The sequence below is a fragment of the Notothenia rossii genome, assembly GCF_949606895.1.
Source record: "Notothenia rossii genome assembly, chromosome: 5".
NCBI classification, from domain to species: Eukaryota; Metazoa; Chordata; class Actinopteri; order Perciformes; family Nototheniidae; genus Notothenia; species Notothenia rossii.
In genome coordinates, this window is record NC_136903.1 from 46,492,287 (window position 1) to 46,520,206 (window position 27,920).

Genomic DNA, 27,920 nt, shown 5'->3' on the forward strand with positions numbered 1-27,920 from the left:
GGGGAGGCAGCCATAACCTCTGCCGCACTGAAGGGGGCGCACGTGAGCCAACAGGTTCTTGTTGCTACTGTTATTCTACGCAGAGACGGATAGACACAAACAACAAGCTAGACTTTTCAAATTACAGGAAGATAAGGATGACTTTTACAAAAAAGTAATAGAGATTGTTGTCCAGAAGGAGAGCATGGACTTCATCTTCAAGTCAAGGTAAGACCACAATTGTAATGAAAATGGGATCTTACTAAGAAAGAACAATCCAATATTTAGATGTTGGGTATCCTTTTGTTGAACGGTCTGTTTAAAAAGAATTGAAGCATCAGACTAAAAAAGCTTTTGAAAATAGCCGAATATTTCGATTAAGGTCAAAATATAATATTTGTAAATCTGACTCTGAAAGAGTCAGTGCCTCACCAGCCATGAACCCCATCGCACGTCACTGGTGTCTAGCATGAAGGGGCTACAGATTTATTTTTGTTTTGTAACCCTCTCGTGTAAAATGATAAATACATTAGCTAAACCCAAACTTAGCTGTCATCAAAGATTCTCGGCGCAAGTGCCTCGGTCCTGCCGCAGTACTGTCGTACCAATAATGACGTTCAAGAACGGCCTCAAGTGTATGATTGCGATTCTATTACACAAACTATCATTGTAATCAACAATTTCGTAAAATCATTTCATAATGTGGGCTAATTTGCTCTCAAACCTACGCTTTCTGCTTGAGTTGAAAATGTATTTTCATGCCTCTGTGCAAGGCTTAGTCTTTCTATCTTTATAGCTACATGGTGTAAAGTAACTAAGTTCATAAACTCAACAAGTACTATACCTGGGCCCAATTTTGAGATACTTGTACTTTATTTAAGTATTTCAATGTTTCTTTTTGGGGATGTGAGGAGTGAGGGACACGGCTTAGAACGGGCGCGTCGCCTGGCAGGACAGGAGAGTGTGTGCACCAGTCTGCCTTGATCTATGAATTCATGTCCGTGACACTCACTGCTGCCCACAGCTGTTTTATAGAAGGAAATTCCTTCACTTCATGAAAGTGTTTTAACCACACACACCTCTACACACACATGACGGTTGTTATTTTCCCCATAAGGAACAAGTCGCTGCTAATTATCCCGCTTATTACACGGCCACATTCTCAACAAAGTAACGACATGACTCCCAATATTAATTTAAATGCTTTTATGGATTTAGAAAATGTTTTTATTGATTTAAAAAATAGTTGTATGTATTGATTTAAAAAATAGTTGTATTGATTTAAATTGACATGCATCTGCTACCGTTTTTTAAACAGTCTGAATGAAACGGCAGCTCTCAGCTGTGTATTTTACACAACTAATGGCCCATCAACCACAGCTCTCCCCCCCCCTCCCCCCTTGATCTTTCTTCTCCAGCAGCTAAATTAATTGTAGGTTACTCTGAGTGACAAGCTTACAGTTAGACACAACCCTGTCATTGCAAGTGACCCTCAGTTAGTTGACTTTTATGTTCAACTGCTAAATTCGTTACTGATAAAAAAGGGCTTCTACTGTACCTAATTACCTTAACACTAGAACCGCCAGAGGTTTTTGTATAGGCCTACCTAAACCCGTCAAATTCCGCTATTAGAATGCAATTTTTAACAACATAGGGTGCTACATAACACACTTTCAGGAAAAGTCACGGACTGGGAGACTTTAATATTTTATTGAAAAAAAGTTACATTGCACACACACAACACACATCACACAAATTGATCCGATTGGCGGTTCTAGTGTTAAATAAATTCACTAATTAATAAAACCAGTTCAATACGCATTATTCTTATTCTTATCATTCTTTATGAGCGCAGAAATAGTCTTAAAATCAGATCTTTTTTTAAATGAAATCTGACGGCAGGCAGTTAGCTCTGATCACCTATGATAAATGCGCCGCACCTAATCTCTGGCCATTCAGCCACAGACACTGTTCGAAATGGGGGGGAGCTAGGGGAGCTTGGCTCCCACGAAGAGGGAGGGAGCTCCCCTGAAGGCTGACTTTGAGATAAATAGGGGGAGCCCAAAACAATCGTGCATATTTGTGTCACACAGATTAGAAATGTTGAGTTTCTGTAAATAACAGTTCTTGAAATAAATAATAGTTATTGTTCATTATAGTTTCTGAATATTTGTTTTATATTTGTGAATATGTCTGGGTGTTGCCATCTGTACGTGACGGCGCTGCATTACGTTGCTATGGTTATGGCGGTGATGCCAGCGCGGTATTTGAAATGTTCATATTGATATTTTTTTAACTCTGGCTTTGTAATAAAAAATATGGCAAAACGAAAACAGCCAAGCGTCACAGCTTTTGGATTCACAAGCAAAGAAGCGAAGGAGTCTAAAAATGACAACGTGAACGGAAAACAACTTTTAGTTGGCCAGCTGTAAGCGGCGTTACGGGCCCGGCGCCACGAGGGGGCAAAAGGGGGCATTGCCCCCTCAGTTGTATTCTTTGCCCCCTCACTTTGAGCATCATTTATCCATCAAAAAGTACAATTATTAAATCACTTTAAATAATTATTTTCCCCAATACACGTTACTATGTTTAGATCACATATGTGGGCAGGCAGTCAAGCAACGTGTAAAAAAGGCTCAACCCAAAGTGAGCTTGTAGTCTTAATGTTAGCCTGTGTGCTAGCTGTAAACACAGTCGGATGGGTGACCAAAACGTCCCCGTTTTCCGGGCAGAGTCCCCGTTTTCGGTGGCTGGTACCCGGTTGAAACTCCCGAAAATGTTCCCGTTTTTGAACGTGCGTTAACAAAATAGCGCAAGGTGAAATAAAATGTTACATGTCAGTAAAAACAGAGTAACAGTGTTGTGCCTGTTTGTAGCGTTAGCGTATTTCTTCTTCTTCTTCACTACTACTTCTTCTTCTTCTTCTTCTTCTTCTTCTTCTTTTGTCTTTAATGGCGAATCGCTTCCACTTGGAGCAGATATCGCCACCTACTGTTGATTTATTAAATGTTTATATTAATTCCTTGTCCTCAGACCAGTGTTTTTGAGGAACTTGAAGATCAGCTTGTTTACTTCATTTCTTGATTTACTTTCGTATATTGACTTGAAATCCATGTTGTTTGACATCAACACAAAATAAGACAGACAACTACAGATAGCACCACACATGATGGTTACTTGTTATTATTTAGGGCTGCCTGTATGGATCAGGTTTTTGCCAAAGCGAGCCCTTTTACTAGAATAATAATATGTTATGTATTATATCAACCGTATTGGTACAATGAGCGACATCTAGTGACGGATTTTGGAACATTGATTTGATTTTTCTCATGGCAGTTAGACTCTAGAGACAAACCATGGGACTTTATTTTTATTTTGAATCTGTGTTTGTCCATTTGGTTTAGTATTTGATCCAATATTACATTTGGTTTATATATTAGTCACTTTCTTATGAAATGTCAGGTTTTAGGCCTAGATTTGAACATTCAATCCTGAAAATAAAAAATCAACCAGATTAATGTTTCTTTAATCCTGACCTGACTAGAGTAGATAGTAAGTAAGTAAATCTGTATAGGAAGATGAGTTAAGGGATAGAGGAGAACAGGTTATGGTATAATTACAGAGCCTGTCCATTTATAAATTGAGGAAATCAATGTTAGTCTGTTAACCAAAGTGCAGCCATCTATCTATCTATCAACTATCTACTATCTATGATTAAAGATTAGAGGAAAATAACAGAACGAGAGGGGTAAATCCAGAATAAAAATAAAGAAGCAAAGAGATTGTAGAGCAGTGAGAAGGAAAAAAGCTTGGTGTGTCAATTCATTACATTGCCAGTATTTTTCGTTGTTGTGAAAAAAAAATCGCCCCCTCTGATTTTTTAACAGCCCCCTCAGTAATTTCATCCTGGAGCCGGGCCTGCGGCGTTAGGGTCGAGCTTGACAGCTCCACACCGAGGGAGAGGCCTGCCGATGCGGAGCCTGAAGAGGCTTCAACAACGGCCACATCCGCCGGCATAGTGACACCGTCTGTATTAGTAGAAGAGTGTTTTTATAGCAATTGATCGCATCCGCGCTGCTGCGCCAGTCAACAGAGCGTGCGTGTGACATATTTAGTAGCAGGATGTGCTCTGAAAAATAGGGCTCCCCGAAAGCAAATGGGTAATTCGAAAACTGACAGAGCTCCCTCGATACAAATCAAACTGTAGACGGTGTGAAAGCACCTATTGTTTTAAATAATGGTCGGAATGTGACCTGTGAGCCTTCTGAATGACCGTGGGACAGCACATTCTAAACTAAAATGTTCAATCAATAAAGTAACATCTTATCTTATCTTAATAATATCTTCATATTAATAATAATAATAAATCATACAGTATGTGTCCGAAAGGGAGCAGGAGGAAGCAAACACAAAAATATACAAAAAATATACTGCATATTAAAGCAAACGATTGTAAAGGTAAAAGTATGAGCATAACAAATAAAGAAGTGTAATGTAAACATTTACATTATAATTATGATTATTTAATATATAAAGACTATATATTATTGAATTACAAGATTAGATATACTTTAGTTGATCTAAAATATTGATGTGTTCAAATGCTCTTCAAAACACAACTGAAAGTCCATGAAACTTGTCTTTCTGCATTTGTGAATGAAGCGCCATCTCCTGGTTAAAACCTGAAATTGAAAATCTGGCAACGCCCTCTTGGAAAATAGTGGGAGGGCTTAACATTCCTCTATACTGGTCTTTGGCAGGTCGTAGGCAGGAAGCTGTAAGCTGGAGTCTGAAATTCAGTGCTTCATCTGTATAATCACACTCTCGACCTTGTTCTGACTTATGGTATTGAAATTGAGCAACTATTAGTCAAACCGCATAATCCTGCTTTATCCGACCATTTCTTAGTAACTTTTGAAGTACTGTTACTAGACTACAAAGCATTAGTCAAAAGCTCCTGCATCAGAAACCTATCTGTTAGTGCTATAGCCAAATTTAAGGAAGAGATTCCACTAATACTTAACTCGATAGCATGTCTGCATGTAAGGGAGGAAACTTATACAAAATAAACACCACCCCCAATTGATCATGTTGTTGATAGTGGATAGTATCAAATGCAGCACTGAGATCGAGCAAAACAAGACAAGTCCCTTGTCTGAGGCTATTAGAATGCCATTTGTGGTTTTAACCAGAGCTGTCTCTGTGCTATGATGTGTTCTAAAGCCAGACAGAAAATCTTCTAATAAATCATTGTTTTTTAAGTAATCACACAACTGTTTTGCGACTGCTTTCTCAAGAATATTTGAGAGGAACGGAAGATTAGAAATAGGTCTATAGTTGGCTAAAACCTCTGGATCAAGGTTGTGCTTTTTAAGAAATGGTTTTATCACTGCTACTTTGAATGATTGTGGACCATAGCCTGATAATAAAGACATATTCATAATATTTAATAAAGAAGTGCTAATTAATGGAAAAACATCCTTCAACAGCTTAGTTGGAATTAGGTCTAATGTACACGTTGATGGTTTAGAAGAGAGAATCATTGAATTTAATTGTTCAAGGTTTATGGCTGAAAAGCATTCTAGTTTACTATCTAGTGTAATATTGGAACTTACGGTTCCGGAAGCTATTGATAACAACTGGATCTCAACTGGATCTCTAACAACTGTTCAAAGGCAAGAGGTCATTAATTTTGTTTCTAAGAGTAAGACTTTTATCGTTAAAAAAGCACATCAAATCATTACTACTGAGTGCTATGGGAATAGAAGGCTCAATCGAGCTGTGGCTCTCTGTCAGCCTGGCTACAGTGCTGAAAATAAATATTGCATTATTCTTATTCTCATCTATTAATGAAGAGTAGTAGGCTGCTCTCACTTTACGCAGTGCTTTCTTATATTCATTGAGAGTAATATGCCAAATTAAACAACATTCTTCAAGTTTAGTGGAACGCCATATCCTTTCAAGTTGTCTCGACTTTTGCTTTATTTTTGCGGGTTTCAGCATTATGCCATGGAGTTAGTCTATGTTGTTTTATTTTCTTCTTTTTCAAAGGAGCAACAGAGTCTCATTTTATTCGATGTGCATCTGTAGCACTAGTCGGGCCGTAACTCCTTAATATCAGGGTGTACCAAGAAGTCAGTCAAGTCGCTTCAGCTGATTCAAAATGCTGCAGCTCGTGTACTAACCAGAGTTAGGAAAAGGGACCACATTACTCCTGTTCTGGCTGCCTTACACTGGCTCCCTAGAGAACACAGGATAGAATTTAAAATTCCTCTTCTCGCCTACAAAGCCCGTAATGGGCAGGCGCCATCTTACCTGTTAGGCCCCAAGCCTGTTTTTCAGGTTTCTAATGACCACACTGTAAAAAAAAAATTGTAAAAAAATGGAAATATTCTGGCGCCAAGCCTGTTTTTCAGGTTTACAATGACCACACTGTAAAAAACATTTTTGTAAAAAAACGAAAATGTTCTGCCGACGGGTGCGCCAGAAAATGTCCATTTAAAAAAAGGAAAACAACTGTAAAATAAAATACGGAGATAACATGTAAAAAAACACTAACTTACCTTACCAACAGTAGCCTCTATTACTGTAATTTTACATTAAATATTTTTCTTTTAACATATATTATTTGTTAGAATAGAGTCATAATCCTCTAGAACACAGAATAATTATCTTTTAAAAATGATAAAGAAAAGCTAAAATACAGAAAATTACTTTTATTATTACAAAAAAGTACCGTATATCTAAGACCATTTACAAGTAAAACACAAAGAAAAGAACGTCATTTTACTTTGCAAAAGTGTTAACTATCACATTTTTTGCAAAAAAAGAACTGTAATTTTACAAGAAATGTTTATGTAATTCCATTAAATATTTTTCTTTTAACATATATTAATTGTTAGAATAAAGTCATACACCTCTAAAAAAACAGAATAAATGTTTTTTTAAATGTTAAAAAAAGACATTTGAAAAAATACCGTAAATTCAAGATTCAAGGCTTTATTGTCATTTGTACATTATCTTCAGTGTAGATATGTCAATGAAAAACTGAAGTCACATGCTTCTCCAACAGTGCAACATATATATAGAACATAGAACAAATAACAAAGATAAAATAGTGCAAGTAAATACAAATAAAATAGAATATAAATAGTGCAAGAAGAGTCTATATGCAAGTAAACGGAATATGATTGCACTGCCGTACCAGGCCGTGATGCAGCCAGTCAGGATACTCTCTATGGTGCACCTGTAGAAGATGCAGAGTATCCTGGAGTCCATGTTGAACTTCCTCAGCCTGCAGAACAATTACCTCATAATGTCCAGGGATTTTACACACGGAGAGGAAACTGCATTTTGTTTAAAACCACCCATACGAACAAATTCCAAACTTCATTGCATCACAATAGAAGGAGTTCATCTGTGGAATAACTGTAATGATGAGCTGAAATACTGTGCAACTTCATCTAAACTAAAACTCTCATTTAGAAACGAAATCCTAATATATCATAATAAGTCAATACATTGACTAATACAATTTAAAAAAAGAGCCGCTGTTTTGGTGATGCTGTTAGTGTGATGAGTCCATGTCAGGTCCTTAGTGATGTGGACACCGAGGAACCTGAAGCTGCTGACTCTCTCCACCGTAGTCCCATTGATGGCAATGGGGCTGTGTCCCTCTCTCTGCTGCTTCCTGTAGTCCACAATCAGCTCCTTGGTTTTGCTGACGTTGAGATGGATGTTGTTATCCTGGCACCAAGATGTCAGGTTTTCGACCTCTCTGTACGCCGTCTCGTCGCCGTCGGTGATAAGGCCGAGGACGGTCGTGTCGTCAGCAAACTTCACGAAATCTAAGACCATTTACATGTAAAACACCAAGAAAACTTGTCATTTTACTTTACAAAAGCCCAAGTTTACATTAACTGTCAGATGTTTTGTAGAAAAAAAATCACAAATATATATATTTATATATACACAATATATTATTGAAAATAATAATATACATCACAAAAATAAAAACAATAAATAAAATATATTATATATAGCAGAATAGACCGCCAATGAAACATTTCAACATTTAACAATAGCCAACATTTTCCCAACATTTTGTTCAAAAGATAACGATTATAAACACTAAAGAAATCTACCAGTTATGAGTGTGCGTGTGTACTAGGGGTGCAACAACTAATCGACTTAATCGATTAAAATCTATGACCAAATTAGTTGGCAACTAATTCAGTCGTCGATTCGTTGGTGACGTCATCACGTGTTTTACGCGCCGTTAAACTCCAATGTTATCGGTCTTTTTATCGGTACTGGAGACATTTAAAAAATGTCAGGTATTATGTATGCTAGCAGCAACACACAGAGTTAACTACATTATACAAACATGGGTTAATGATTAGAGGTAACCAAGTTATTTATTTTTGTTAAAGTTTGAGCTATTCTGTTCACAATTATGTTATCACATTATTTAATACGATTTGTTAAAACATTGTTGTTTCTTTTGATGTGAAATATTATTTATTTAATTTAAATAAAAAGCAATGTTAGTTGTGTTCACAATTTGTTTAGTTAATTTAATAATATATGTATTTTTGAATCAAGTATTCATCTTTATTGTCTTCATTGTTAGTTTCCACATGCCTAAAACAATCTCAAGCTAAATCTAAAAGTTGATGGCTAAATAAGAGCGTTTGAGAAATTGTGCAAGGCATACAGTAATAGTCCGAATAGTCGATTAATCGTTTCATTAATCGATAGATTAATCGATTATCAAATTAGTCGTTTGTTGCAGCCCTAGTGTGTACATGACTATGTGTGTCTTTTTCTACTTTCTCCATTCAAAGTCAGCGATGTTTGTAATTAATGAATGCACCTTTATCGAGTGCTGTTTTTGTTTTCCTTCCTTCCTCTCCACTGTAGTCCCCTTGTCCGGATTGATCTTGAATAGTGTTTAATTCTGTGGATGATACAGCCATTAATTGTCTTTACAGTTATACAGCTTGAAGTCAAAGGGCAATGCTACTCTTCAATGTACTTTTCTTTAACTCTTATGATCATATCTGTACATTTAAAGCATTGGTTTGAATAGAGTTTTGTTCTATAAAGTTGTCACTTGGCATCACTATCACACTGGACAGTATTGCAGCATGTCTGTAAACAGGAGCAAGTGGTCACTTGAAGATCATTTGAATGTGGGTAGCTACGAGGGCCATTTTGAGAGTGTGTAACTGGAGCAGATGAGGTGTGTGTCAGCAGCAGAGTGAGCGGTGTAAAAGCATCGTAGTTAACTGAAAGAAGTATTAATGTGTTGGTTCACTGCAATAATACCAGGTTCCGGTGCCCATCCCATTTCAGTGCAAGAAATAGTTGCGTCTTCCTCGTCAGATTCCATTGTCATCAGGTGCTGACACTCACGCTAAGCTTTTACTTGGTGGTAGAAGTAAAATATTCTAATTATACTTGTGTGTTTCTCTGTTATAGACCACACACATACACTAAACCTGCTCCATGGCTGTATTGCTGTGCTGTTGTGTTGATATGAATAAGTTAAGGAAATCAACCGCTCCCAAGAATCTTGTGTGTTCTTACCGACACCCCAAAGTGTACGTCACTCCGAGTGAAACCTTCCCCTATAGTCCTACCTGAATCCCTATTCAATAGGACTCCTTGAAAACAATTCCTTTTTCCAAATGACTGAATTGGTTTTCTTTTGTTGTCGACAAAGGGCCCTCTTTCCGTCATTTTCATTGAGCTGAAGTAAACATACCACCGATTGGCTAAGAGTGAGTTTGGGCCTTTAGGGAGGAGCCAAAGCCCACCACTGCAAAGGAAAGGGGTACGCTGAATTTACAACCCAAGACAAAACGAGAGCATAATGTGAAACAGAATGCAGCACAATAATCTTTTTATCTCGATGATCTTGTATTGTCAGAAGCACTTATCGTGTGTCAGAAATGTGCACAATCCTCTACTCTGTGGTTTAAGATGGAATGAATTAATAATCAAAATTCAAGTCTTACCTCTGCAAGAACTCCAGGGTAACTCCCAGTTCTGAGCAATAACTGATGTTGAGGCAGTAATATGCTGCAAACATCAGCATCAGGGCGTCAACAGCATTCAGGACACTGCCACTGACGATGGTCTGGTCCTCTGCTATCATGTAGTGTCCAGCTGTCAGGTGAGAACTCCCTTAAGGTACACAAAGGAAAAAGTCACAAAACATTTATAAATCCAAATTTTCTTTAGTGCAGATTGTTGTTGTTTTTTACTGGTGATCATATGGCCAATTGTATTTTAGGAATGATCAGCTCCTGCAGCTTTCTTTTCTTTCTTAAGTGTTTCCTAATGTTAACAGTGTAGAGAATGTCACATCATAAAGGGATAGTTTGGATGTTTAAAGTGGGGTTTTAAAAAAGGTACAGTACTTATCTATAGTCAGTGTATTATCTAGAGTAGATGATGGCTGGCAGGGGCGGACTGGGAAACGGTGGACCTCTGTCGCCTGTCAGCGCAACTTCAATGATGCCGTTTAAAAACAGCGAACCGACCCGGCCGTTCGGTGATTCTACAGATGGCCAGTCTGCCCCTGCCGGTACCGAAGTAGCCCGACCGGCCCATCGGGATTCGTCCCGAACGTCCCGATGGCCAGTCCGCCACTGATGGCCGGTATGCCCCCGAGCTTGGAGACAGGAGCAACCACCTGGAAGCAAACCAATGTACTGCTCTGGACAGGGTCAGCAGAAAAACATATTTTAGCCACCTCTTGATGATTTCCATATCCTTTCACTGTTTGCATAGCAATACCACATAGAACATTGAGAATTGATAAAAACTTGTAATATGGCAAGAAATCTTACTTGAGGATCTCTGGCTGCTGTTTATTCTTGGCAGGTTGCTATTACTGGTACTGCAGCTAACAGCTGAGGGGAGAAAAGAGACACAAGTTTGCACATGCTTGAGCAAAAATAACTTAAATAACACAGCAGCAGCTTTAAGTACAGTAATACCACTTCAAGTATAAGACCTGAGTACTTCTACTCTCATACACAGGGCTGCACATAACTGGTGCACATGCGCACCCCCCGCCAAAAAAGAGCACCGAATCATTTGAAAAAAAGCGCATTTGCGCACCGAGACAGAGAGAGAGAGATAGAAAAGAGAGATATTTGCGAGTTGCATAAGAACTGGTAAGATAGCAGGGTATAATTCGCGAGCTATTTAAGTTTAATTTTTGTAATCCGACCGCGAGCACCACGGCATCTGTGATCCCTCGCTCTACCCCTTGCTATCGCATGAAGGGGATGCTTTATGCGCTCCACACAGTACCCTGCTGCACCCCCCCTGTTCATAAAGTCAAGTACCCCTCAAAAGGTCCGGTTGATTTCATTTTAAGGATGCGCACCAAGCAACACATCTCCAGGTGCTTCTTTGAGAACCAGGTCAAAAACAATTATGTGCACCCCTGCTTATACAAGTACAAGATCCGAGAACTTCTCCCACCTCTGTTTATAGCCTTAACATAGGTTCTAAAAGATATGGATAATGTGCATTGTATGTAACATTATGCCCACGAAAAAATCGATTATAAAACTAAGGATTGAGCTAACATTAGGAGTTAGTGACAATGAATGCTAGTTAGCTAGCTAAACTATTTATTAAATAATATTGCGAAAAAGTAACTCTGAAACATTCACTGCACATCCCGCTCAGCCACTCGAGCACGCATCTTGCACATCATTAAAAAATTAAACAACATGTATACCATAGCTAGGACTTTGAGGTTTGCAATGTTTTAAGACTTGACGTGTTTTGAATCCGTTGATAAATAGTTTTTACAGCTACCTCTCAAAGTGCTGCTTCCTCTCCTCTGGGCGCGCCACGTGCAGTGATCTTCAGTCTTCACCTCCCGCATGCTAACTGCGTGGTCTCCAAGTGTCAGTGCCTTTGCGCATGCGCTCTGTCTGCCTCAGCGCATGATGGGTGCGTGCAGCAGAAGTTTCGTCTCTGATTGGCTGCAAATCAATTGCCCTGAAAATCCTTTGATGACCATCCAATCCTTGTATTATTTTAAGAATTGGTAACACCACACCATAAAGATTAATTTAAAAGTAAAAGAATGGGGTGCAAACTATTTACATTGCAATTATGATTGTTTAATTATTGTGATGTTATTTTCTTAATTTACAAAATGACAATGTAACTAGTTGATAAATAATAAAACAAACACTGAAGGCCTTCCAAAGACACAAGCAACATATGTTATAAGACTTCTTTATTGTCAGTTTATTCTGCACAAGTGACTTTGCGTCTCTGATCATCTGAAAAGCTAAATGATGTCAGAAATTGGCACAGCTTTTTCTTGTGTTGAAAGAGATCAGCAGGTCAATGTTACTTGGGTTGTGAACGCACCGAACACCAAAACTGCTCCCTGGCGCCGGCTATCTGGCAGCCTCCCTGCGATCCCCTCTCCTATCCGCATGTGGTTGTGTTTGTGCATGTATATGCTCTGTGTGTTTGTGCATGTACAGTATGTCCTCCCTGTGTGTGTAATGTGTTTAAACACAACAGAGTGGGGGAAGACATTTACCTCTGATGTATGAATACATTATATCTTCTTCTTCTTCTACTTAGAAATCATAAGTGAATGGTCTCTTTAGGTTTGCCTGCAGTGAATGCTGGCAGCTATGAGCTAGTTTATAGATGTATCATGGCATAGACAAATGTCTCCTATAACCCAAAGTCTATGTTACTGGTGGGTTATAGCATCATTTTATATCTGAATTGTGCTCTGGTAGGAATTCGCACCCAACATGCAAATAACGGTCAAGTCTTTTTTTAACTATATGGTTTTACACAGTTTTTATAACATGAAATTCATATATTTAACAATTAAATCTTCAAATGAATACAAATGTAGCAATAAAGTGAAAGTCAAAATGTGTCAAAATGTAGTTTTTTTTTTTTTTTTACTATAAAAGGATATTCAATAGCTGTGTTTTTTCAGTTTATCAATGTTAAATTAAGCAAAATTACTTTCTTTACTCATATATTTTCTTGCAGTTATACATTTTTTAAATGAGTATTAACAGTGTTTGTTATGTATTTGACAGTGATATACTGTATAGCCATAACAAAAGTATTTTTGGGTAAAATTACAGAAAATGCAGCTAATTTTGCCACCAGAAAATCATTTAGTTTTGTTAAATTTGCATTTAAAAACTGCTAAAAAACAGATAAATAATGTATTCCATTTCTACATTTTTTAAAATTAAAATACATGACACATTTCAATAAACCGTTTATTCTTGTAAATTGAATATGATTTCCTTTAATTATGAAATACAATAAAAAACTGTAAAAAAAACTTTTTTCTTTTACAGTGCATATCTTCCCTTCTAAAAGGGTTACATTAATAATCTTTTTTCTCAAAGTAATGATAAACCTGTGAGTTGGATGTAGAAAAGTCAGAATCAATATAGATGTTTCTTATTTTAAAGAAAATTCAGATTGAACATGGTAAAAAACTGTAAATTATAGTTTCTGTCCAAAAAACATGTTGTACTTATAGTGAAAACTAACATTGGATGATGGGTTAGTAGACTAAAAGCTTTAGGAATCCAAAGTACAACATATAATAAGTACCCTGTACCAAGATTGATGCAAAACAAGTGATATTTGACCTTTTTAGACAGATTTAGCGAAAAAACCCTCTTCTGGGGCCATTTGGGTGGATGTTTCCTTATCTCTGGCCCCCCTTCTTCGATGTTGACATGTGACATCTCTTTCTGACCGTTAGAGCCAATATAATCCAAGGGAAATCGTCCCGCACACACTCATGTTAAAAAACAAAGATGGCGTCCCTGCGTATGCTAGCTTGCAGCAGAGGGGAGAAATATCCCTGCTCTGATAGAAAGCAACTTAAAAGCTGTTTTATTGCTTATGGATTATCAGAACATTTCAGAGGGGACGCAGCCACATTGGATATTAAACTATGGATTAACTACAGCATCGTTTTTATCGTTTTAATGCCATTGAAGACCAGTTTAGACCAGACAAAGAGGAAGGTAAGCCATGTTAGCGTTGTGTGCTACCTAGCGCCACTTGTTTTGATGTACGTTTTTGTTGATAACGTCGCAAGTTTGTATCTTTCAGTGTTGAGGTGAGCACCGTTAGATTTTGTGTCTCCTTGCGATCATAAACGATGTGTTGGATGTGCACCTAGTAATAAGGGAGCTAGGAGTGATTATCGGCGCAGTAATAGGTTAGCATTTTTCGCTCAGGGGTCCTTTAGATACTTCTTATGAGACTTGTGTTTTGTTTTGGTAAAAATGGTTTGTATCGTCAGTTAGCTGAGATTATTCCCGTTAATCTGTTATAACACATTAATAGGTTCTTAAATATTAAGATCCCCTGAGACACAGTGTAGTGAAAGAAAAAAAAAAGTACCCACCGGCGGGGACCTTGGGGCTTAACAGGTTAAATAACTCATTATACCCTACTGTCCTACTAGGGCAGGGGTGCCCATTACTTCAATCGCAAAGGTAGTGTGGGTAGATCGCATGGTATTGAAAAAATAAAATAAAATAATTTTTTTTAAAGTTAGCTTATCATCCATCCTTACGATGGCATTTGCCACTTGATTGACATACAGGTAAGCCAGTCTGGTTGTATTGTGTCATACAGGTTCATGCAGTTATGAGGGGGCCTCACCTCCTTATCTGAAGCGCAAATGCCACAGTTTATCCGCCGTTTACTCCACTAGCACCCCCCCCCCCTCGCGCTCGCGACACAGATTGGGCCTATAGGTAGATCTTTTGGGCTTGGTCATTTTAAAAGTAGCTCCCAATCTGAAAAAGTGTGGGCACCCCTGTACTAGGGCATTGCGTTCCAAGAATGCAGGGTTGTTGGTTGTTCCTAGTCTCTAAAAGTACAATGGGAGCCAGAGCCTTTTCTTATCAAGCTCCACATTTGTGGAATCAACTTCCAGTTTGTGTTCGGGCGGCAGACACCCTATCCATTTTTAAGAGTGCGCTTAAGACCTTCCTTTTTGATAAAGCTTATATTTAGGGCTGATTAGATTCAGCCCCTAGTTTTGCTGATATAGGCTTAGTTTGTCGGGGGACATCTTACTTCTTCCTTCTCTCTGTCTGTACCTGTGTACTCTCATGTTCCGATTAACCCAGCTTCCCCAAATGTCTTTCTTTTTGGTGTCTATATACGCCGGGATCCGGAGTCATGGATGATCCTGTTGCTGCGGTCCTGTGTCCTGGATCGCGAGCCCTGGATCTTGAGTCGTGGCTGTGGTCCTGGATTTATATCCTTGTGGATTCATCTTCCTATTATTCACACATGCCTTTCCAAACATTTGGACTACCTATGTTGCAAATGTATTATCTTTTCAATTTACACACGGCATCTATTGCACGTCTGTCCGTCCTGGGAGAGGGATCCCTCCTCTGTTGCTCTCCCTGAGGTTTCTCCCATTTTTCCCTTTAAACTGTGGGTTTTCTCTGGAAGTTTTTCCTTGTAGGGTCTAAGGACAGAGGGTGTCGTATTGTCATACTGATATTCTGTACAAACTGTGAAGTCCACTGAGATAAATGTAACATTTGTGATATTGGGCTATATAAATAAACATTGATTGATTGATTGATGAAAATCTTAGGTCACAGGATCCTCCAACAGTGTAACACAATAATAAAATAGTACAAGTAAATCAAATAAAATAGAATATAATAGAAACAGAATATGATAGAAACTGTGCAGAATAGTCTCTATACAGTAATTGGAATATTGATATATATGATGTATGTGAGTTGCAAACAGATGAATGTTATGGATGTTCTTTAACTAGTTAAGCCCTAAGCCTGTTTTTCAGGCCTCAGGCTTGAAAATGACATTCCCAGAACAAATGACTATAACTTCTAAAAGGGGTAAATTAATCATATTTTTTCTCAAAGCAATGATAAACCTGTGAGTTGGATGTCGAAAACTCAGAATCAATATAGATTTTTTTATTTGAACCTGTTAAGCCTGTTTTTCAGGTCTCAGGCTCGAAAATGCCATGCCCAAAACAAATGACTATAACTTAACTTCTAAAAGGGTTATATGAATAATTTATTTTATCAAAGCAAGGTCACATCTGTGCGTTGGATGTAGAAGTGTCAGAATCAATATAGAAGTTCCTGTGTCAGAGTAAATTTAGATGGAACATAGTAAAAAAAGGTAAATTCTTACCTCCCCCTAAAAAAAAAAACATTACTTATAGTGAAAACCATCCTTGAATGATGGGATGGTAAGTGACATTTTACCTTTTTAGAGAGGTTTAGCAAAAAAAAGACTGACCTTTGGGCACATTTGGATACCATCAGTGCCATTTTACCTTTTTCAGGTACCATTCTGTAAAAATCATTTTATTATCACATAGGTATTCATTCCATCCAAATACAAGTGTTTTTATATACAAAAAAAATAAATAATAATAATTATAATTAAACTTTGCCACAGTCCTTACATGATTATCACCCGACTAACACTTCTAGGAAGGTTTACTTACACAATAAAAATTAGGAAACATAGGATAAATTTGTCTCCAACAGGAGCAGATGTATTTCAAAAAGAGCACACTATACAATAAAACTACACTAAAACCGAAATAAAACCACAAGCATTTTTTTCGTAAACACTCGCAAAAAAAATAAAAATACACAAAACCTGAATGTGTTTAGTCAGAGGTGTACCACGCCATGAAACAGTTATTCTTTGAATTGAGGCACAGAGGGACCAGGCACTTAGTGCAATAGATAGGCGTCTTCACCGTTTTGTTGCCAGCACCAGAGCACCTCCTGAGCGCGGTGGCATCTTCCCCATAATACTTGGGAATGCATACGAGTGATGATGGGGGGAGTGGTGTTGGTGTTGCAGAGACTTCAACACTCATGTCAGCAGCAAGCTGCTCCCTGAAGGACTTCTGGGTGTGTGGCTTCGTCCTGCCGGGGTCACCCCTCATCTTGTGCAGCTCCTTGTGGAGAATGAAGCTGTTCACCACTGCAATGTCCAGAAAATGGTAAAAACAAGTCTTATACCATTTCATGGTTTTGTGGTGAACGCTGTAGTACCCAATCAAAGCATCGGACACATCCACGCCTTCCATGCTGTGTAGCCCCCACTGAGCAGAGGGAAAGGCAGGAGGTCAATCACGGAGGAGTAGCTGAGTGCCTGGCCTTGGGTGAACTCACTCTTCCCTGTGTACACAAAGAAGTTCCATGTGTATGCCGTGGAGGAATCCGCCAGCACAAACAGCTTGTAAACCCACTTTGTTGGCTTATCCTTCATGTACTGCTTCATGCTTATGCAGGCTTTCGAGGTGACCATCCTTTCATCTATTGAAATGTTTTGATAGGGCTGGAAATGGGCTTTGCAGGCAGCAATGATTTCAGATGCACGTCGTAGCTCGGATGAGGCAGATGTTGATGGCTCTGGGGCAACTGTATGCTGATCTGATGCATGTTGTAGCTCGGATGAGGCAGATGGTGATGGCCGGGATCCAGAAGCCATTTGATACTCGTCTTCATCACTGTGAAAACAAATGTGGAAAAAACATATCGATTACTTCAGTGGCTTATTCTTTCAAAAATTTAACTCAAATAAGAAATAATTCCTCAATTTAGCGCGTGTGAAATAACAGTATACACACATATATACAGTTGCAAGAAAAAGTATTTGCGCCCTTTGGAACTACCTGGATTTCTGCATAAATTGGTCATAAAATGTGTTCTGATCTTCATCTAAGTCACAACAATAGACAAACACAGTCTGCTTAATCTAAAACCACACAAACAATTATATGTTTTTATGTTTTTATTGAACACACCATGTAAACATTCACAGTGCAGGGTGGAAAAAGTATGTGAACCCTTGGATTTAATAACTGGTTGACCCTCCTTTGGCAGCAATAACCTCAACCAAACGTTTCCTATAGTTGCATATCAGACCTGCACAACGGTCAGGAGGAATTCTGGACCATTCCTCTTTACAAAACTGTTTCAGTTCAGCAATATTCTTGGGATGTCTGGTGTGAATCGCTCTCTTGAGGTCATGCCACAGCATCTCAATTGGGTTGAGGTCAGGACTCTGACTGGGCCACTCCAGAAGGCGTATTTTCTTCTGTTGAAGCCATTCTGTTGTTGATTTACTTCTGTGCTTTGGGTCGTTGTCCTGTTGCATCACCCATCTTCTGTTGAGCTTCAATTGGTGGACAAATGGCCTTAAGTTCTCCAGCAAAATGTCTTGATAAACTTGAGAATTCATTTTTTCGTCGATGATGGCAATCTGTCCAGGCCCTGAGGCAGCAAAGCAGCCCCAAACCATAATGCTCCCTCCACCATACTTCACAGTTGGGATGAGGTTTTGATGTTAGTGTGCTGTGCCTTTTTTTCTCCACACATAGCGTTGTGTGTTCCTTCCAAACAACTCAACTTTGGTTTCATCTGTCCACAGAATATTTTGCCAGTAGTGCTGTGGAACATCCAGGTGCTCTTTTGCAAACTTCAAACGTGCAGCAATGCTTTTTCTGGACAGCAGTGGCTTCCTCCATTTTATGACCAACTTATGCAGAAATCCAGGTAATTCCAAAGGGTTCACATACTTTTTCTTGCAACTGTATATATATAGACTGGGTTGATATATACAATACAGCTTTATTTATATACTGCCGTGTTATAGTCACGAAATACAATTAATCTATTGATACGTGTTCACCAACACGATGTTCCCATTGTTTACTTGTCTCACAGAACAATATCCGCACAACAACAAAACAGCATCATTTTAGCGTATGTGAAATAACATTATATTCCCAGTCTATGTATATATATATATATATATATATATATATATATATATATATATATATATATATATATATATATATATATATATTGTGGTGACCACCTATTTATACACTGGGTTCATAATTCAAACTGGAAACTACAGTTGCGGCTATTGTTCCCGCACGGACATGTTATGTGTTGCCTATATATGGTGTGTGCCCTCTTGGCTCTTTCTCTTGTCGACCCGGGCTGCGACCCGACAACATGTCCTATTCTGCTCTCTATTAAAGTACCCTTTCACATCTCCATTGGACCCGCCTCCGACTCCATGTCCTCGGCACTAAAATATATATATATACATATATATACATAGACTGGGTTGATATATACAATACAGCTTTATTTATAAACTGCCGTGTTATAGTCACAAAATACAATTAATCTATTGAATGTTCCCATTGTTTTTCGTGTCTCACAGAACGATTACGCGAGAACAACAAAGCGGCGTCCATTTTGTATTTTGCGAGTATGGAATTACTATAGATTACACCAAATAAATAAATAATAGATACAAACAGAGAGAGTACATACCTTTCCAGAAGTTCATAATCAGGGTCTGATTGTGGCTGGAGTCGATCCTCATCTTCTGACGGAGAGTCAGCGAACATCATTTCCACGGCGTCTTCAAGCTTATACAGCCTCTTTCTGGGTACCATTATTTGCTCGAATAATTCCTAAAAGCAAATAAATCCTTGTCCTTGTAATATTATGTTCTGTTACCTGCTGTTGTCTCTGTGTTCTCTGTCCGCTGTGGTGCTGCGGTGCTGCTGCTGCGTCATGTGCGTAAAATAGCCGCTGCCTGCATTATTTATACTGCGCAGGATCCTATCTCTGGAACCCCTTGGTCGATTTGGGTGATTGACACCTTTTTGGAAACTTTAGAGCCAATAGAATTGAGGGGCAGTTAGTAAATCCGGCTAAACATTTATGTCAAGGAGGGAGAGGTTTGCATAAACAGCACGTGAGACAGCCTGAGCCCCGGACTGCATAACTTTATACCTACTCTGCGGCCATGAATGTAGGGGTGGGCGATATAGAAAAATATAATATCACAATATTTTTCAAGCAGTGTCACGATAGACGATATTTATCACAAAATGTTTTCATGTCGGTTATTATTGTTAAGTTACTTAACAGTACAACAACCTACAAGGTAACAACAACTAAAATAAAAATGAGTAACAGACCAAAAGGCCATTTCAAGCTGGTTTTAATTCTGCAATGAATCCCTGAATGAACAATTCAACAGGAATTTTGATATGGCTTCCTCAGTGTTCAAGTAGGTAGGCCTACACCCTACACAACAAACGTTAACACTGGTTTCTTCACCAAGTAAAGTGCACTCTCTTGCTAAATAAAATAAAAAATATTCAAGGCACAGTTTCTCAGTATAAAAATGCACTTTCTGTTTTAGGTAGCACTAGCAGTGATGTAACATCAATAAACATGAAAAGGAGAGTAAAACATAACTAAGTAAAACATAAAACATCAATGAGGAAAAGTCAGTGCCAAACAATTCAAATGTAAACTTTAGACTTGAAGTGCAATCAAAGACTTTAACATAACTGAACATCTGTTTCAAAACGGAAAAACAATATAAATACCTTATTGATAAAATAAAATATAAGCCAACAGAATCAACCAAGACAATAAATGATTTGCAATACTGTCTGAATCCTGACAGCTTGGTTTTTACTAACCGTTATCAGTATTTAGTTACTTTGGCATCATTTTGAAACATGTATTACAATTAAATCAGGGTAAAATAGGTTCATTTTGTCATAGTTGGTTTCCACCAAAGTATTTACATGGATATAAGCCCCGTCCCCTCTCCAGCGCGTCCTGTTTGAATGATAGGAGTAATCACAGCTGACAGACGTGATGAAACTCCAGCGGTTAGGGTGAGAATATTCGCATTGCGTCCGTTGTGAATGCAGCATAACGCAGTTCAGAAACCATTGTTCTGACGCTTTGAAAGCAACTTCGAGATTTTAACAGTATCAGGGGCACGCAAGCCATGGTGGCCGTAGGACGTACAATTATTTTCGGGGCTTCACGGCCAGACCGGCCGTCATGGCCGCCGTGAAAATCCTACCCTGGTGCACTATCACGATAGATATGATATCTCTGAAAAGGCATATCGTGGAGACCTAATATCGCCTCGACGATATATATCGTCATATCGCCCACCCCTACATGAATGTAATGATGGATTATGTTAGAAATTTAAGTCAATGTTTTATGGCATAATTTAGTTTAAACATACCGTCAGTTTAAATGCTGTTTTATACTGAAAAACCAGAAGTTCTCGCGCACATTGTCTGTTGTCAAGCTTTTATTCCGAAAATCCTTCATCTCCGGTTAGCATTTAGCATGTGTCTAATATTCCTTTTCCTATAGAGGTGAATTTAGAAGCCAAATGACACTGAGTGTTGCACACCGAAATCTATTGATTTCAACACTACAACTATAGGTATTTTTTAATTCAGAGCCTTTGTTAATACCCTTATGTTTTTTTTTTCTAAAAATGGTTAATATTGTCTGATAGCTGAGTTTCTTCCCGTTAAGTGGGTATGACACATTCATAGTTTCTTAAATGTTAAGAAGCCCTCAGACACTGTTTCTTGCAGATGTTGCGTCATGCGCCAGGCCTTAACTGGTTAAAAAGTTCAGGCGTATGATAGTCTTATGGCCTGTGGGATGAAACTGTCCCTGAGTCTGGTGGTTTTAGCAGATTAACAGTTTGTGGCTGGGGTGATGGGGGTCTTTGATAATCCTGAGGGCTTTCTTCCTGAGCCGCTGGGCTGGTCAGGATCCTCTCTATGGTGCACCTGGAGAAGGTCAGGATCCTGTCTATGGTGCACCTGTAGAAGGTCAGGGTGCTCTCTATGGTGCACCTGTACAAGGTCAGGATCCTCTCTGTGGTGCACCTGGAGGTCAGGATTTGGTTACACAATTGCTGTAACCACACCTCCAGAACCCAACCGACTCATTTATGCTTTAAATAACTACCTGTACAGGCTTGCATCTATCTTGTAGTCCAATACTAACTGCACAATATTTACTGACACTGAGCGGTGAACATATAACACTGTGCAGACTGCAAATTCTACTGCAACATTCTGCTGCAGTATAATTCACTATTTCATATAACACTAACATTCCTGATAATAGACCTCAATAGTCATCTTTTATGGTGTACATGCCTTTTTAATAACATTTTTGAATGGAACATTCATGAATCTAAATAAATATAACTTAAATATACATGACCTCTTAAATTAAAATAAAGTGAACATTAACCAATATTATCATTTATAAAATGCTATAAGAAAAACAACAACATAAGCAGTAGATTTTTTTATTAAATATACATACCAACTACAAAATAAGCGGGTATTAAAGTGTAAATGGACAACAAAACGGAAATGGAAATGAAAAGGCCTGATGGTGGTGCTAAATCAGAGCCTATTACCTGTTCTCAGTCTTTTTCTCATCATGCATCTTGTGTGTAGTGATCCAATATCGTTACCATAGCCTTGCCCTTTAACAGTTATTACGAGCCCTGGCTCAGCCTTATACTCACCAAGGGCCCAGTGCCTAGCCTTCTTACAGGCAAAGTCACTGATCAAGTCCTTGAAGTCCAGCTTTCTAGCCAACTGGCTTTCAATGGACAGCATGGCAAGATTGCAAAGCATTATGGGGGGACAGGGCTGCTGAGCCTAGATGGATCGGTTGGTCCTGGCACCAGGGGGAGGGACAACTGATTTAGTATGAATAGCTGCTGAAAATGTACCTGCATTTATTAAATGTCAGCTAAAAGAGGAGTGAAATGAAAAACCTCTGCATTTTCTGTGACGATATTAACAGTACTTAATGTCAGCAAAACATTAGAATTATAATTTACAATGGACTAAGTTTAGCTAACAGACTAATTTCCACTCATGGACCACACCCACCTTTTCTTTTGAAAAACTGGGTGACATACTGTCGCCCTTTAGTCCCTCTCTCTTGTCTTTCTCTCATTTATTTTCTCTTTTGAAAGCCTGACTTTGTTAGTCGTTGAGACATGGTACACAACTCACGTAAGTACTAGCATCCCTCCTCACATGCTCTCACTCTCTGCTAGAAAGTGTGGTGCCGCACCGCGTTTGGAGGCAGGACCAGTGGTTAATTTGAGCCGGATCCTGCCGGAACAGGATCCGGCACCTCTTCATTTTGGCCACCCTGTGTTCCGGCACCTATTTGGGCAGATCCGGTACCTCTCACAAAAAATAAAAATTTAAATGGTTAAAATGAAATAAAATATGCAGATATTAATTTACAGAAAAAATCCCAAGAATTTCATGTCGTTTATTAAGATTAAGATTTGAAAGAGTCGGAGATCTGTGTTGACGCACTGAAAAGCTGGACCAACGGACAAACGTCTTTCACTTTTGAAATTCGCCACATGAGGAGCACGTCGCAGAGAGGAAGAAACGGTGATTCAATGCAAGCATGTCAAAAAGACAGTTAAATTGACTGTCTTTCTTCAAAAAGAAGGAAGAGGTAATAGACACTTCAAAACGAGTCAGAAAAGCCTCCACAAGCAGCGACGAGGGCAGCTGCAGCGGTCATGTTGATGGTCAAAACCAGGAGGAGGTTAGCGCCGCAACAGCTAGCCAGCTAGCTAACCGACAGCTAGCCAAGCCCGGGCAGCGGGTCAGGTTCACCGCCAGCCGGAACAGGAGCCAGCTACCGTCAGCCAGGTGGACCACCAACAGCAACGGGTGGGTACCCTGGCATCAACTAGCCCGGTACAACAGCCGGAGCAAGAGGCGAGCGGAACCGCGACATCAGCTGGCTTACAGCAGGAAGATTCAGTAGGAGAGGAGAGCGCATTGAGCGTAGAAGAGTGTGGGACGTCCAGCGACAGGTCAGTTTTTTCTAACTGTGGCCAAGAACTTGGAGGACCGTATGTTATCTCAAGGAGGCCGGATGCCAGATAAAACTGGATATAACAAGTTCATTGAGGAGTTGAAGGGGCTTTACGCACAATACTGGCCCGAGGACGCAGGTGCGCTGTATGGAGAGACTGAGGTCGAGTCACTGTGTCAGCGCTTCAACATTGCCAACCCGCGCGCAGTCATACGGGCCTACAGAACGTACAGAGACTCAGATGGTAAAGACACCCCCGATGAGCTGATGGAGTTACTTGTTGCTGTCAACAGCATTCCCATTGCAAGTGCTGAATGTGAGCGCGGATTTTCTCAAATGAACTTGATTTGCACTCCCAACCGTAGCTCTTTGCTCACATCCACCATGTCATCTTTACTCTTCCTAAATCTTGTTGGACCCCCCCTGGCTAAATTCAATCCAGTCCCGTACGTGAGGTCCTGGGTGGCCAAAGGACACAGAACTGCCACAGACACAAGCAGTAAAAGCAGAAAAAAAGAGATAGAGGACAATCCGGACATGCTCGTGATGTGGGGTGTTTTAAACAACTAAATATGGTGAGCAAACATACTGTCTATTAATAGGCCGCCGTGCCAATCTTTGAATAGGCCTAATAAATATTTTTTTTACACGTTAAACCTGTTGAGAAATTAATTGCTGGCTGTATACTGAAGTCCCACCTGTGGTGATGTGGGCATTTGCCTATGTTGTGCGTACTAGCCTAAACAATTATAAATTATCGTCATAACATTTATACCATGGATACTATTTGAAATTGAGGCTTGTAAGTCCCAAAGCGTTGCAAGTGGACATTTTCATGTTGTTTTCAGCACCTTTTCTGTATACGTTCCGGGACCTGTACGCGTCTCGTCATCCCTGAGCTGTCATATGTACTTTGCGTTCCGGCACCTTATGATTTACAAATTAAGCACTGGGCAGGACCAAACCATTACATGTAAATAGAGGAGGGTGTACAGAGGCTTTGGATAATTAACTTTTGGAAGAAAAAAAATGAAATGAATCGTAAGTTTAGTGAGTACATTATCAATTTAACGTTATATTAATGTTAATTATTGATGATTGATGAAAGGTTACTTAAACTTTTGTTCTTAATGTTCTAAAAATGTTTGCGGCCCCTGTCAGTCACGGGCCCTTATAATTGTCCTAACTTTGCACCCCCTTACAGCGCCCCTGGGTATGAGGCATTCTACAATGGGTGATCTGTTTGGTTTTTTGAGCAAAACACTTCAGAGACATGTTTTGTATAGATATGGCCTTATAACAGTGACCATCAACTGGTGGCCCACGGGCCACATCCGGCCCGCCAGACATTCTCATCCGGCCCGCACGGCAGGGGTGACTGGTGTTGGCGGAGTGGTAAGTGCGTTTTTTCCCCCACACTTACTCACTCAACGTCTCGTGAGTAATGTGCAGTACCGGAGTCCAACAGAGAGGCAGCAGCTGCGGGACAGTAGACTGCATACTGCGTAGTCTTCCCTGCCCTGAAGAAGAAGTGATCCTTCATTAGCGTGAAGAGTCTGCTTTATGCGCTCCGCAGCAGTAGCCCCACTGTGAGGCTCCGGCAGCTTGACAGTACATGGAGCGTGCTCCACTAGCACCCCACCCCCAACAGAGTCCAACAGAGATCCTTCGTTAGTGTCAGCGCCGTATAGACTGAGAGTTACGTCATCTCCGTTCACTCCAATGGACCACTTTTTTACAGCAATGGCGGATCGTGGAGCCTCTCAATCGTTTCCCGGAAGTTAGCGCCAAGGCTAGCAGAGCTGTAGAGTTGCAGCATAATAGACCGTTCGTGACGGACTTTTAAAGGTAAGAAGAAGTTTAAAGATTTATATTGCGGATATTATCAGTACATCTGATTCAAATTAACATGTGTATTAAAGGATGTCAGTGGATTATCCCTAAATTAGTAGATTTAGGCAACGTTTACAGATAACAGATAAAGCTAGGATAACGGATCAGGTTAGCAACACACGTTGAACAGCCTTTTAATTGTAAATTATCTTAATGTCATTTCGTCCAACGTTGAATTAGAGAAGAGGGGCTTCTAAACGGGATTGTATGCGGGGGTGGAGGGAGTTAAATATTAGATAAATATAACTTTGGTGCGTGTAAGAGTGAGTGTTTTTAGCAGAGCCATATTGTGTTGATTATTACCTGTCTGTATAATGTTGCAGCTCAGCTGATTTTGGATTGATGGCAAAGGGAGAGGGACTTAAGTGAGAGTGAAAACACAAGGTAAGTTTAATACTACTGTTTTATATAAGTAAGCATACTAAACATGTATTCTATCACTGTATTATATAAGTCATCTTGTTAGTAACCTACTGTATGGCAGGTGGAGGGGCAGTGATGTTACAGGTGGAGGAGCAAAACTGCAAGACTGCAAACTCACAAGACAGAGAAATCAAAGTTTGTTCTCCAGAGAAGAGGTTGATTTCACTTCATTTATTTCATATTTTCTAAAGATGTGGAAATGGCAACAAAAAAAAACTTGAGAGCTGTAACCAAGACAACTGTAACAACATGAGTAGAGAGCCACCAAGGTTTTTCAAGTCCCTCTCTTACTCCATTTTGCCAACCCAAACTTCCAGGTACATGACGGGACACCTTGCTTCTTTTTGTTGTTTGCGCTCCTCTGGCTGGGTGCTGGCAGGTGGAGGGCAGTGATGTTGACAGGTGGAGGGGCAGTGATGTTACGGGTGGAGGGGCATTGATGTTAGCTGTTACACACCAGGCTCAAACTTAACACATTGCATCCTTCTTTGCAGTGTCCTTATTCCTGGAAGGGGAATCTGCAATTCCTGCAGAGTTTTGTAACCCGTTGGTCCGCACGCAAAACACATTTTTAAAGCCTTCTTAATTGTCTCATTGCTCCATTTCATCCCCTTTGTGGTGAGTCTGCCTAATGCCTTAAGTTGGTCTTTTGAAAACGTTTTCTTATATTTGTTGTCCCTAATTTTCATTGTTTTCTTGAGAGCTGCATTTTCCTTCCTGATTTTTCTTAGTGCAGACTTTGCTTTTTTGGTGATTCCTTCTTGGCTCTTTAATTTTCTCTTTAATTTTTTTTAATAGATCTGTTTGACTGGCTGCTGGTTCCCTCGTATGCTGACTGGCTGCTGGTTCCCTCGTATGCTGACTGGCTGCTGGTTCCCTCATATGCTGACTGGCTGCTGAGTGGGTGGTGTCCACCCTCCCTGTCTCTCCTCACTAGCCATGTCCTCTCTTTCTTCACCCTCACTTTCCTTTCTCTCAGTCTCCTCATCCCTTCTTCACTCAATCTTTGAGACTAATGTAAGTAGAAGACATGGCACTGTAGATTTTCGAACACTTAAAATATTATACCACTTAAAAATAAGTAATATGACTTTTGTTACTAAGAGTTCATACTTATTATACCTGTGTCACCTTTCACACTATAGCTGTGATCATGAGCTATGGGCTTTGTAGATACAGGTCCCGGGGTGAATCGTGGTGCAGGGGCCCTTCTCTTTTTGACCACAGGGCGATGCACGAAGATGGTGGGTATAGCCTCTGCTCTCAGCCCAGTCTTGCCCTTTTTTGTCTTGACAAACAGGTCTGCATCAAAATGTGCCTGCGGAGTGACTTGAGGTTACTTCACACACAGAACAACTCAGTTTTGTCTGCCCACATACATATTCCATAGTGGTTGAATACACAGTATTAGGAAACACTTTATACTTACTGGACATGTTATACTCATTACATACTGTATATAAAATATGACCAAGAATGTGAGACAACTTTATAGAAATTCATATCACATCTGTTACTGATGCCATTTGTCATACTTTGTTAAACTCACAAATAATAAAGTTCCATAACTTCAGTTGGGAACAAAGACCACACCTTATCTCCCCAAGGCAATTTCCCATCCAATAGGTGTGCTATATAGGTATGTATAACCCTTTCTCCTGTCTGTTACTCCCTCTTTCAGCACAATAACCAGAGGGGGATTCAATGGAGCCTGAATACCTGCACTGAGACCCTCACCCTGCACCCTGAGTCTCAACTCTCAGTGTTTTTCAAGCCTTTCCCTGTTTTTTTGTATTAAACAAAACATTAAGCTTT

At 39.5% G+C, this 27,920-nt stretch overlaps 1 protein-coding gene and 1 long non-coding RNA gene across 8 annotated transcripts; one reads left to right on the plus strand and one right to left on the minus strand.

The window, feature by feature from the left end:
• The first annotated feature begins 50 nt into the window (after window positions 1–50).
• On the plus strand, window positions 51–27,920 carry LOC307039454. Of its 4 annotated transcripts, XR_013808236.1 has the most exons (6): window positions 51–207; window positions 18,481–18,605; window positions 25,531–25,637; window positions 26,006–26,422; window positions 26,600–26,723; window positions 26,904–27,920. It is a non-coding gene; the product is annotated as an uncharacterized lncRNA (long non-coding RNA). The 4 variants fall into 4 exon arrangements; XR_013808237.1 differs by lacking the exon at window positions 18,481–18,605 and having other exon boundaries at window positions 54–207; XR_013808238.1 differs by lacking the exons at window positions 51–207; window positions 18,481–18,605 and having other exon boundaries at window positions 22,726–25,637; window positions 26,904–27,349; window positions 27,787–27,920.
• On the minus strand, window positions 7,535–15,622 carry LOC307039523 (uncharacterized protein). 4 transcript variants are annotated; one of them, XR_013808253.1, is made up of 5 exons: window positions 11,824–15,622; window positions 10,839–10,901; window positions 10,002–10,705; window positions 8,855–8,938; window positions 7,535–7,826 (listed from the first exon to the last, which is right to left on the minus strand). XR_013808253.1 is itself a non-coding variant. In XM_079681649.1 (3 exons), the coding sequence occupies exons 1-3, from the start codon at window positions 11,891–11,893 to the stop codon at window positions 10,425–10,427; spliced, it is 414 nt and encodes a 137-aa protein (XP_079537775.1). In that variant the 5' UTR covers window positions 11,894–15,622; the 3' UTR covers window positions 7,535–10,424. The 4 variants fall into 4 exon arrangements, 1 of the variants encoding a protein (XP_079537775.1); XR_013808254.1 differs by having other exon boundaries at window positions 7,535–8,938; XR_013808255.1 differs by having other exon boundaries at window positions 8,855–10,705.

What these genes read in the sequence shown, in the direction of transcription:
- LOC307039523 (XM_079681649.1), bottom strand. Translation starts at nt 11,893, where the DNA reads ATGCGGGAGGTGAAGACTGAAGATCACTGCACGTGGCGCGCCCAGAGG. An exon ending in AGGAAGCAGCACTTTGAGAG is followed by an intron (nt 10,902 to 11,823) that starts GTAGCTGTAAAA and finishes TTCTCCCCTCAG; the next exon opens with CTGTTAGCTGCAGTACCAGT. An exon ending in CAGCAGCCAGAGATCCTCAA is followed by an intron (nt 10,706 to 10,838) that starts GTAAGATTTCTT and finishes GACCCTGTCCAG; the next exon opens with AGCAGTACATTGGTTTGCTT.